Source organism: Haliotis cracherodii, unplaced genomic scaffold (assembly GCF_022045235.1).
Source record: "Haliotis cracherodii isolate W230 unplaced genomic scaffold, xgHalCrac1.p SCAF_5, whole genome shotgun sequence".
NCBI classification, from domain to species: Eukaryota; Metazoa; Mollusca; class Gastropoda; order Lepetellida; family Haliotidae; genus Haliotis; species Haliotis cracherodii.
This window is the reverse complement of record NW_027266308.1, coordinates 64539888-64553071: the sequence shown is the minus strand read 5'-3', so window position 1 is coordinate 64553071 and position 13184 is coordinate 64539888. Positions and strand designations below refer to the sequence as shown.

General features: G+C 39.4%; 1 protein-coding gene across 1 annotated transcript; it reads left to right on the top strand.

Annotated features, from left to right (window-relative positions):
• Window positions 1-545: 545 nt before the first annotated feature.
• Window positions 546-7102, top strand: LOC139442805 (26S proteasome non-ATPase regulatory subunit 8-like). Its single transcript, XM_071223696.1, has 8 exons — window positions 546-675; window positions 1529-1601; window positions 3238-3340; window positions 3558-3651; window positions 3956-4054; window positions 5043-5116; window positions 5660-5771; window positions 6501-7102. Exons 1-8 carry the CDS (start codon window positions 568-570, stop codon window positions 6633-6635), a joined length of 798 nt encoding a protein of 265 aa, XP_071079797.1. The 5' UTR covers window positions 546-567; the 3' UTR covers window positions 6636-7102.
• Window positions 7103-13184: the final 6082 nt, after the last annotated feature.

The following is a 13184-nucleotide window of genomic DNA, read 5'->3' as shown; positions in this document are numbered from 1 at the left end:
GTCATGGGCATGGCTATGCAACTTAAAAACAATGACATGCATCAACCAAGTCAGCGAGCCTGACCACCCGATCCCCTTAGTCGCCTCTTGTGAGGTTGTTTAAGACCGGATCTCACCCGTATCTTCACGGATTGGTTTCAACCTAATTCCTCATATAAACTCGACTTCTGATCACGGATTTATAGTAATTGGTTGTACTGAAGAACAACAAGAAACCATCATGCAATCAGTCAAGTTCATTGAACCAAGTGCGCAGACCAATACACCAATTACGATGGAATTTATCTGATTTATACTCCATTGGATGGTTTTGAATTGATATGCCGAAGGAATAATCAGAGGTGTTTTAAGACACAACATATACTGATGCAATGTATTATTATTGTGTTAACCTAATCATGTATTCAATGATAAGGTAAAAAATAATACATTTAACGTAATTGTATATGAAAGTCTCTAGCAGACGACAATCATATAGAAAAATAGTTGTCCGGGGAAGGTGATTCCTATTTTCATCCAATCAGATTCATTTCCAAACTGAAGCACGTTCCTGCAAACACGACAAACATGTCTTCCTTGAAGGAAATCGTTGGAATGTATCAGAATTTGAAGCGTGAATTTGATCGCAAACCACCAAATCTTGATAGATGTGGCGAATTTTTAGCAAAGCTGAAGGTATCGTCTTTCGATTTTCCCATCGACATTTAGTCAAAGCTGTTTCGTTGTCTCTATATCAGTCCCCAAACAAGACCGATTCAACCACTGATTTGCTTTGTCATTTCCATTTTGTTAACGTATCAGTAACTGATACATGGTAGACTTTCATACAAAAACATCTACATCTAGTAGAAGCCAGAATAAGTTTTACTATTGAAACATTGGCCAGTTTTCTCCTCTCTTTTGGGTTTAAAAATAATTCGGTTTGCAGTGATTGCGGTATGCACAGGCCATGTTTATGCCACAGGAACTCGTTATTGGTCAGTAAATATAATATTTTAATAGGGATATAATATGTACCCCGTTTTCTCTGCTTACATATAGGGGGTACATGTTTTATTTGAAACCAGAGTGTAGATTTGCATAGCAATATTGAACAACACAATCTTCATATCCCTTTTGACCTTAAGCCAAGAAAGTCAGTATATCCTAGAAAAGTTCCGAAAATTAAGATTTACTCAAGTGAGTAATAGATTAGCTGGCAGGTGACAACACCTGAACACCCGTCTATCATGCCTATTATATATACTGATATAGCATGCTAACGACTGTACCTGATTTTATGTTTGCTCATTTTAATTAGAAGGTAATACTTATTTCCCATTTTTCATATATTTTGTTAAATATAAACAATATGCCAGATATGAACCATATCTGAACCATGTGACCTGTAAAGAGATATACATGTAATGGGTGTGTGGCATTTTGATCTTCACTAGTTACAAAGTTATTCCAATAAAAAATGTTTTGCTTGTTGCTTTTGTATGTATTTTGATATGCTTGAACAAACATTGACATTGTTAATTTTCAGATTGCACTCACTAGTGTGACGTTTTTGCCTACAGATGAATCAAATCCATCAAAACAAGAACTTCTTATTGCTCGTAAGTTAATAATCCTCCACACTGTCAGGTATTAATGAAACCTCAAAAGAAAATGAGTGGTGGAAACTATTGCATTCATTATATGAATTATGTTACCAGTTTCTTCTCAATTCTAAAGTCGCAATTGAGATTTGTTTTTAGATAAGATAAGCTGAATTAAGACTTTATTTGTCAAGATAAGTGTTGATGCTTATTTGTAGTTTCTTGAGTTTTTTAGTTGGTCTATGGAACTAAAATAGAAATAGTTGGAAATATTTCCACACATAACCCCTGTTTCAACATTACCCTATATAAATAATATTTTAATACTTCTAGCCAGGGGTTAACATGGTTAATGACTTTTAAACATTTTGAGGCAGGAGTGACGGGCAGAATCCCTAGCAATTTGTTTTTTCTTCCAACATTTTCAACATATTACAAACTGGATGAGGCTATGGTAGTTAGACTCAATATCAATATACAACAATATTGTTTATTAAGTAGCATGTGTAAATTACAGTAATGCAGGTTTTCATAAAGGGCAAGTAAACTCAACATAGCAACTTTGCAGATTTGAATACTTTAGGGCATACTAAATCACAAATGCTTGACCTAAATTAATTTCGAAAAAACAGAAATAGGGTAAAACAAACAATGAAAAATGACCGGCAAAATCACCCACCTAACGAAAATCTAGGGGAGATCCCTTTGACGAGGTGAAAAGGAGTTCCCTGTGTTCGATGCCCTGCATAATTTCAAACATCAGGCAGGTACCCAGTCTGCCTGCTTCTGCCTCATATTTTTTAATTGCATTACAGAGCTTTTTCTGTTTGCACATCTGTTTAATTGCCATGTCCACAACTTAGGTCCACTTATGAGTTAAGTGTTATTAGTAACAACACTGAAACTGCCAGACAGGCATTCATTGTGTGGAAAGGTCCAAGGGCTTGCAGATGATTTTTTTTACCCACACAGGATGCTAGTTATAAAAAAGCTAGTTACAAATTGCTAATTGTTATTATTAAAAGGTCAAAGGTTATGTTTCACACATTCAGCAATGTATGCAGTGTTGCAATTGTTATAGAATTACTAGAAATGGCAGAAACAGAATACATGTTATTTGTATAGCTGCCAAGAATAACAAGATATTGGTGCCAGAAGTGGCGCTAGTCCTGTAGTCCTTGCAAAACTGCCCAATACCTAGGTATTTTAAGGATTAGTAGAAATTTTAACATGTCCAAGTGAGAGTGCTGAGATCCCATGCTCTGTTATCAACTTCCAAAACCTATTGGGGGATGTGGCCTGAATTTTCTGGTGCAGCACACGTTTTCATTGGCTGATATGCAGACTTGTTTGCCGTGCTTACCTACTATATAATATATCCAGCGGTAGAAACTAACATTTTTTGTCAACTAGTCCTTATAATGATAACATGTAACAATACCCTTAAAAATGGCATACTTTCTTCAAGAGAAAAACCATGCATTTTACTCACTTGGAAATTGATTAAATGTATCGAAGAAAACTAATGTTTGCAACAAAATGGCAATTTTTTTTTCAGTCCTTCACTTCCTCTTTAAGCTACTCTGTAAAATATGTTGTTATCACAATATGTTGACATGTACTTCATATGCAATTGGTCTACATGGTATTTCAGGTGATATTCTTGAAATTGGTGCACAATGGGCGATCGCTAAAAGAGACATTCCATCGTTCGAGCGCTACATGGCACAGCTGAAGTGTTACTACATGGATTACAAGTGAGTCTTCCAAATACAACACCAATGATCCAGTGATGTTGGACAAACTTTCCAACTCCTTAAGTCTAAGGAGTTTGTAACACATTGATATGAATTGAATTCCCTTTGCAAGTTCAGCTTTGTTTTTCTCAGAATAAGTTGCTGAATTAAGTTCTGGTGAGTGTTAATGTGTTGATAAGTTGATAGCATATGCTAATGATGTCATCTTCTGTTCCAGAGACAATTTGCCAGAGTCTACTTACAAATACCAGTTGCTGGGCCTCAACCTGCTCTGTCTACTTTCACAAAACAGATTAGCAGAATTTCACACAGTAAGCGTCAGTTATATTAGTTTGACTTTGTGTGCATTTCTTTCTTTCTGCAATCACTTGTTTAGAGACAATTAGAGCAGATATCTAGGATCAAGGACTGGAAGTAAGCTATTATGAAGTGTTTATATGGTTCAGTTCATAAATAATTTACTTATTACAAGCGACTTAACATTTCTTCATTATACAGTACATCATGAGTGATTATACTCTCTACTAGGTGTGTTAATTGTTTCTGTTGTCTATAATGAGAGTAATGTAAACCACAAATACCATATATACTTATGTATGGTCTTCATTTTTGCAGGAACTTGAGTTATTACCAGTGAAGGAAATCCAGACAAATATATACATCAAACACCCGGTGTCCATGGAGCAGTACCTCATGGAAGGCAGTTATAACAAGGTTGGTCCCAGTCGTCTAAGGCGCTGCGATTCGCTGTGCAGAGTTGCGTCACTTTGGAACGCCAGAAACCTATGATTGTGGGTTCGAATCCTGGTTCGCCCTGATTATGTTTCTAGGTTTGTCAGCACCATACCCGTGCTCGTGGGTTTCACCGAAGTGGTAAACTGAGACCTGCATCACTCCGGGCTTTCCTCCCACATTAAGCTGACACACCGTGATATAACTGGAATACTGTTTAAAGCGGCGTTAAACCCAACTTACTCACTCACCTTCTGGTGGGGCCCCAGCCCCTGGGAATCTATGCTTGTCATAAGAGGCTGCTACTTAATAAGTTGGGCGATGCTCATAATATCAGTCATCTGTCATGTAGCTGTGTGGTTACTGACTGTGGTGTAAGTGACTTGCTATACTTGAACCTTTCAATCAGCTGTTAGATTGATAACTGCAGGGAATTTATGGGGTTATCTCACAACTTCTATATCTTTGTTTTGGGCTATTTGTGGTCCATGCACAATTGTCAAATAGAAATGTCATTGTATATCAATTATAGTTCCTATTGCACGTGGACCGCCTCTGTGGTCAGGTGTATAGAGCATGTCCCTGGAGAGCAGAAAGCTGGTGGTTCAATCCCCAGACGCGTCATACCAAAAGACGTTAAAAGATGGTACTTGTTGTTACCCTGCCTGGTGCTTGGGATTAAGGGCATTAAACAAGGACAGGTTGGCTCGAAGACAGTTTACTGTGTCTGAGTGGGGTATCTATTATAAACTGCAGCATGATATCTCAGTGGGCTAGCACTATAAAACTACATTCGTCTGGTCTAGCACAAGCAGCCACACACACACGTGCATGCCTGACGCTGTATGAGTGCAGTAATTTTGAACACAATGTTAAGTTCACCTCATTTCTTATTGCATGTTTTCACTGTGAAGTATACTACCCTTTGTTTGTGTTGTTTATTGAACTATGGTTGTATCTTTTCCCCCAGGTATTCTTAGCAAGAGGAAATGTTCCAGCAGAAAACTACAACTTCTTCATAGATATATTACTGAATACAATTAGGTGTGTACCAGCTATGTGTAGTTCTCATGTTTGTCTTCTACTACTCAAGAGAAGTAAAGGACCACCCAATCCTTTCATGTTGTTGTAGTTAATATGGCATGACACATTAACTATAGCAATATAAATGAATCGCGTGGTCCTCAACTTCTTTAGCGTGGTATACTTTTTCTAAAATTGTACACAGAGATTAGATTTGCTTGTGAGATACCACAATCGACACACTATTTCAATACCATTCAATCTGCGCCAAAAAAGTTTAGTCTCAAACCTGACACTTTACGTCATTTTCAGTGTATGGAGTTCTGTAAGCAAACCTTCCCAGACCTAAAGACTTTTTCCTAGACACAGACTTCAGCGGACTAGTGGCCAAAGTCACAGACTGCCATTTATGACTGTAATGATGTGTTTTGATGAAAGAAAGATGAGATCAACCATTACGTGGTGTTGAAATTTGAGTAGTTGATCTTTATTATTACCATTGTAGTAAATGAGTGACTTTTTCAAGGAAAGCTGTTATATGAGTGATTGTTGTTCAACTTTCAGGGATGAAATCGCTGGATGCATTGAGAAGGCGTATGAGAGGATTGCACTGACTGAGGCTGGTCGCATGTTGTTCTTTGAGTCACAAAAACCCATGAAGGAGTATGCCACACAGGTAATTGTACCTCAGTACTTTGTCTCCTCAACACGGGTAGTTGTACGTCATTACAATGTCTCCCCCACACAGGTAGATGTACGTCATTACATTGTCTCCCCCCCATACAGGTAGATGTACGTCATTACATTGTCTCCCCCCCATACAGGTAGATGTACGTCATTACATTGTCTCCCCCCATACAGGTAGATGTACGTCATTACATTGTCTCCCCCCATACAGGTAGATGTACGTCATTACATTGTCTCCCCCCATACAGGTAGATGTACGTCATTACATTGTCTCCCCCCCCATACAGGTAGATGTACGTCATTACATTGTCTCCCCCCATACAGGTAGATGTACGTCATTACATTGTCTCCCCCCATACAGGTAGATGTACGTCATTACATTGTCTCCCCCCATACAGGTAGATGTACGTCATTACATTGTCTCCCCCATACAGGTAGATGTACCTCCTTATGTTCTCCCCCGATAAAAGTAGTTGAACTCCATTACATTGTTTCTCCCTCCCTCCCTCTCCTCTTCCTTCCTCTTCCCCCCCCCCCCCCCCCCCCCCCCTCCTCCAGTATAGGGACAATTAGGATTGATGTTTTAGTGGAGATAACGCTATTCTAAAAAAATGACAAGGAGTAAATGATAAGGAAAGAGATGAAACCTTTATATATATTGTAACACATTTTCTCCTGTTGTCAGTGTTTATTTATTCACATTTCATATTTGTTTCAGCGTAAGTGGACTGTTGGACCAGACAACTTTTTCAGTTTTACTCATGACACGAAAGACACAGATGAAGTTATTCCTGCAAAATTACTAGCTGAACAGACGATAGAATATGCCAGGGAGTTAGAAATGATTGTCTAATGAAAACACCAACATCTATCTCTTGATCTGACTTTGTGTGCAAGTGCAAGGTTCACCACTCATCAGCTTGTCACGGAGTTACCTCCACTTTGATGCAGGAGTGATCTCCCTTGCCAGCTGGGCCATCCAAGTAGACATTCAGTTGCTGCATATCATCATGTACAGAAGTGCTGCTTGAGGCAGAGTACCTGCTCAACATGCCCCAGCACTGTTCAATTTCATGTTATGGACTAAGCCACAATGGTTTGTTTTCAAGTCAGTGTTAATCAACTGACATTTTAAAAGAATTAACATCTTTGGTCTGTTATAGTACTGGATTCATAATTCATCCAGATAAAGGAAAAAGGAAATGTTTTTTTTATCACGGTGAAGAAGCTATGTTTATCTTTTGCTAAATGATACTATGTAATATTTTGTTTGTAATGGAAATGGATAATAAACCCATTGAAACTGTTTTTTACTGTCATTCATTGAGGAGTGACTCAGATCAAGCTTTGATGCAGCACCGATGTTCTGGGAAGTCATCCCTCCTCCAACCATCTGCTCTTGTCCAGCCTAAATGTTGTTGAAACATTACATTATGTGTTTTGATATGATTGTCCTTATCAATAACCTACAGCACCTACTAGTGGAGTTGGCATAAATCATATCCTGCAACATCAATTTGGAGTTCTAGGGATCAGTCCGGAATTGACTTAACTAGCTGTATAAGAAAGTTTGGCATATGAAAAGTTTGGATGTATTTTTATTTAATTCTGCAATAAAAAAAATTTTTTAAATGTATACAAAATATGATTTGTCATACACTTTTTCCGCAAGTGGTTAGTGGTCTATATTAATGTCATGATTACCAACACTACTAAATACTGAAATTTGTCAGGGGAGACGGTAGCCTTATGATAATGTGATAGCTCATGCTAAATGTTAAGTCATTTAAGGTGCTGCTGTTCCCTTGGGAGTAGGGGCGGTCGGGTAGCCTAGTGGTTAAAGCGTTCGCTCGTCATGCTTAAGACCCGGGTTTGATTCCCGACATGGGTACAATGTGTGAAGCCCATTTCTGGTGTCACATTGCTGGAATATTGCTAAAAGCGGCGTAAAACCATACTCACTCACTCACTCCCTGGGGAGTTACTCCTTTAGACTTGAAGGGTCATTGAATCTGGTATTCTTCCTGATGAGAATTGATGGATTGTTATTATTTCGAACTTCCTTCCCACATTAAGCTGACCCTGTTTGAGACGACTGAAATACTGTTGGGAAGAAAGCTGCATTAGAGCCAACTCATTCCCTCAGCTGTCACACTAAACACTCAGGTCCAATTTAAAATACACATGGCTACAATGGGTGAAACCTGTTCTTGAAGTGTGCCAACAGTGACATAAGATCATACTCAATCAGTATATGTGAGGACATGCATACTTGAGTTTCAGTAAACAACATATGCTAACAAAAGTACATACCGTAGCAATAGAAACTTAATGTGACAAACTGAATGGGCCCATCTACTTTTTACAACCTACAATTTATAACCTTGCAATGTTCTTGTGAATAGTGCTCTTTTTCATAAAACATACAGCTATGTAAAGAGCACTGTGCATAATAAGTTGGGTTTTTTTTAAAATGGCTCTCTTAGTTAGGAATTTCAACTGTTTAACACCCTAAAAGAAAAAAATAGTACATAAGCGTAGCAAACAATTCCTTTTCCAAACTTGGATTTAAAGGCTTATTTACGAGAGAAATGTTGAGCATTCATGCTTTCCATTTTCTCGTGATACTTAGGCAAGCTGAATTATCAAACGGGTCCAGAACATCTTCCCAAGGCAAGGGCGCTAACTGACAGTAAAAGTCCAGTTTCCACTCATGCAGATCTAGGCTGGAATTCCGGTTTACATTTTGGCTAGATTAACGAATCTATTCATAGTCAAATCAAATCACCCTGTTCGCAAACAACATGGATTTCAAGTGCAGATTTTGGTCGACTGGAGGATTTGCAAAGCTTATGTACCATCATCTGGGCATCGACAGATATTTTCCTTATCGTTTCATATTTTTTATCAAGGTGATCAAATGATTTGATGTACTTCGCGAGGTAAGACCCGTTTTATGACAATAAAGACTCGGATTATCGATCAGATCGTCTTGACTGGGCGCCGTCCTTTTTGTTAGAAGCAAATGCAAGTGATGTTAGTGATGGAATCTGGTTGGTCAATAGAAGGGACATAACTCATAGAAGCCACTGATTACTACGACCGAGCCACAAAATTCCAGCGTAGTTCGGCAAGGGTGGAAACTGGACTTTTGTAGTCAGTTAACTCCCTTGTCTTTGGATCATGGCTGGATATTGGAATGGGCCTAAGTGTGTGCATATTTCCGTCCGTCACATTTCCATTGTGTCCGGCGTAATCATTCATGATGAAACGTCGCACTTTTTTTTGGTTGCCGTTTTCCAATCAATCAACCATTTGTAATTCCTCTCTAATCGGTTGAGAGGTCAACTGATTACTTTTAAACAACAACAAATCTTATTTTTTTATAATTTCATCGAAACAATTGAAAAACTTCCAGTGTATGTAACATCATGCTTCTGAGATAGCTAAAGGTACAAGTCAGCTACCTGGGTGTAAATCGGTAAGTCATTCATCTAGATGAAATGTTGCCGCACGATTGAACCCTTGAGCAAGGGAATAGCGATGCAAGTCATGGGTCATGATCGGGGGAATCTGGCATTCGAAGTGAGAGTCGTGACAACATTAATTCATGATTGAATGTTAAATTATTAAATCTAATTATGTAACCATGATAAAAATAATCTGCAGACATCATCTAGGTACAGCTGCGACTGAAGACTCACCTGAAATGTCAATAAATGAACATTACTGGACCTGGAGGAAGAGTCTTTCTTAAATGTTCACTAAGTAACTTCAACCAGTGTGTCAAAGTTTGGATTTAGTACACCAAGTGGGTACACAAACACCAATGTGTCAATATATTGGTTTTTGTACACCTCTTGGGCACAGACACGACAGAATGTCAAGGCATGGATTGTAATACTCGACTTGGGCTCAGAAACGTGCGTGTGTCAAGGTGTGGATTTTAAAACACTCACGTGGACACAGAAATAACACGACCAACTCATGGTGGACATGGTGACATGAAGTTTCATGATTGGCAATTCTAAACACTCTGACATTGCTTAATTGTAGGTCCCAAGCAACCTAGGCTTATCATGCAAAGCAACAAAGTAGAACGGTGGTCAGGCTCGGTGACTTGATTGACGGTGTGTCAGCGTACCTCAATGATGTGGAACGTTCATATCAATCACTGGTTAGTCTGGTCTATACTCGATTATTTATAGGTCTCATTCGTGCAGTTGGAAAAGTGATGAAAGCAACAATAAACAACACAGAAATCCTGAAACCTGTAGGTGTAGTTCCAAGTAGCCCAAACGAGGGCTGGTTCTCTCTGAAACGATGAATAGCATCAGGTGCAAACTTTTGTAACAATCCGCTACGCGGATTCATACAGTTTACACATCGGTTTTTCGATCTATACCTCAATGAACCGAAAACAACCCACAGTTAATCCTTAAATTGAATTGTGTATATGTGTTGTTAGTAGTGGGGTTCAATGCAGATAGCCATGCTCGATAATTCTCTCAAAATTTCCCCGCACTTTAGACATTATCTCCATAGAAACCGTTGTACCAATGAAGCTGTACTTCTTGTTCACTTGATAACATCTGAAATTGTTCATTTGGCAGCCATATTGAAAAATACCAATTTGGTACAGAACGTAATGAAATTTGGTAATTGTTTAGTTTATTGTGGGATTCAAGGCACAGTTTGTTTTTTCTTTAGAAAAATACATTTTTTAACCTGTTCTGACCATGCAATTGCGTTCTCTCAAAATACATGTTCGTTTCTGTAAATATGATTAACTTCTTCCATGAAATTGACCGAGAGCTGAACTTGGCATGTGTGTTTCTCCGTATGATGACATTTCTTGTTCAAATCATTACATTTTTTATATTTTTACCTTACTATTCATGCAGAAAGTACTTGAATATCAATGCTCGCAGCAACTTCCACCAAGAAAATGATAAACGATAAATGCCAGCTGTTCAATTGGTTCATTCACGAGGGGATATTCATTTAAATGAGGCAGGTGGCAAGATCAAAGGCGCTGGTGGTGTATTGTTAATCGACAATGAACACTTATTCGACACGAAATACAACCGGTGGGGATTATTACATCTAAGCACGCGCGAGCATAAACCCATGTGCATGAGTGAGTAAATATTGTTTAATCCCCAGGGATTCTGGGACAGGTTCCAGGTGGCCCATGCTTACCGACTACTCATGTTTGACCCAGAACCTGTTCCATAAAAACAATCATAGCTCTGCGATAAATGAGTAAGTATATGTTAAAAAGACACCCTCCATTATCCAGAACATCATATCGCCATTCTTTTAGGATATGAGCCCATTCGCCTAGTATCTTCGTTTCGGAAATGCCGTTACCAGCCCCAACACTCCCACCCTAACACACCACAGAATTTCTCTCGTTCATGGGGGCGGTCGGGTAGCCTAGTGGTTAAAGCGTTCGCTCGTCACGCCGAAGACCCGGGTTCGATTCCCGACATGGGAACAATGTGTGAAACCCATTTCTGGTGTCCCCCGCCGTGATATTGCTGGAATATTGCTAAAAGCGGCGTAAAACCAAACTCACTCACTCACTCACTCACTCACTCTCGTTCATGAGTACTTTGATCGAGAGCCTATTTTCACCATCGTCCCATTTCGAATAGGGCGCAATAGAAGCTATGGTAACGAATGATCTGGCTAAAGAAAATATACACCCGTGTTTGATGGTGACTAAAAATGAAACAAACAAGAAAAGGTTATTGATGGTGATGTACGGGTATGCCTCAACATCCGGGTATCTTAGTTGTGCTTATGGCCTGTGTCCAGTGTATCGGCGACTGTTTTCAGCCTAGTAACGTTTTGATAACGTTTGTAATAGTTTGGTTAAAACTAATTTTCAGGTGTAAACTTTCCTTTGCTTGGGAGTTTGTATATAGTAATATCCTGGATTACCGATGGTGTGTTAAAGAATGAACGTTACCAAAGTCGTTGCACTTACATTACTTACAGAGACCTGGCTGCGTGGCATCGTGCACCGACAGCGTTGGTAGTTGCTCAGGAAGACCCCGCTGGCTTCCGGTCCACACTCCACCCACAGACCGCCTTTATACACGTGGATTACTGTTGACTGCGGCGTTGAATAACATTCACTCACTCAGGGAAGAGTCACCGGAATAAACACTGACAAGAAACAGTCAGGGTGATCTCTTGTTTATGCGACTTTTCGAAGGGTCAGTTTCCATTACTCCCGATGGAATTCAATTAGAGCATTTCAGACCTGTCTTTAAACATTGCATGCCCTTTTTAAACCGCCGTCATATATTTGGAATATTGCTGAGTGCATTGCTGAGTGCGGCGTATCGAATAAATGCAAACACACTTTAAGAAAGACATACATAGTTATATATATATGTAGTTATTCTGGGTTTTTTCATTTTGAAAAAAACCCGGTACAGTAAAGAAGTCATGCAAAGTCATTTACTGTGCACATCAGTGTGTAGTTGGACTTAAAAGTCTACATTTTCAAGGGCCACCCTAACTGTTCAATTAGCTCAAACTATTTTTGGAACGCCAGCACTATTCCAATCATTTGACAGAGATCTGTAATCGAGATATGGCAAACCAGTGATTGATATTATGAGCAACGATCCACGCTGTCGGGGCACACTGACATGCAATCAGCTTATCACAAATCGAGTCTGACCACCCGATCCTGGAGTCTACAAGCACGTGTTGCTCGGGACTATAGTTCTAACCCGTAATTCCCACCGGCGAACCATCACATAGTAAACTCGTAGTGATCCACCTTGAGTAAGTGAGTGAGTATAGTTTTATGCCGCTTTTAGCGAACGCTTTAACCACTAGGCTACCCCACCGCCCCTATCCACTATGACTATGACAAAACACAATGAATGACGTGAGGATATATGTAATTAAAACAGTCGGATCAGTCAGTTTATTCACACGAGCACATCCACAGCTCACAGATCAGCTACAGTCGCAATGTATCGTCGAATGGCTGGGTGGAGAGAGGTTTCTGTTCAGTTTCTGCTGCGCCTCTGCGACCAAGCTGTTAAAAACCCTACAGTAGGTCTCCGCATTGTTTAACAACACACTTCGAATGGATGCAGTGTTCCTTTGTGGAATTCTTATTGTCGAGCTGTCCATGAAATAGCACCTGTGGTGTACCCCGCCTATAGATGTAACATACTTCACCTCCCCCAACCCTGCCATGTTCACGAGAGAGATGTCATGGAGACCGCACCACATTTCCTCGTATACAATATCATTACGATCCCATTACTTTGTGATTTCCCAACCTAAATGAGTAAACTCAATAAAGTTTATGTTAACTTCTTGTCTTCACTCAGTATAATAATTGGCTTATAGTAAACTACGGTTTTAA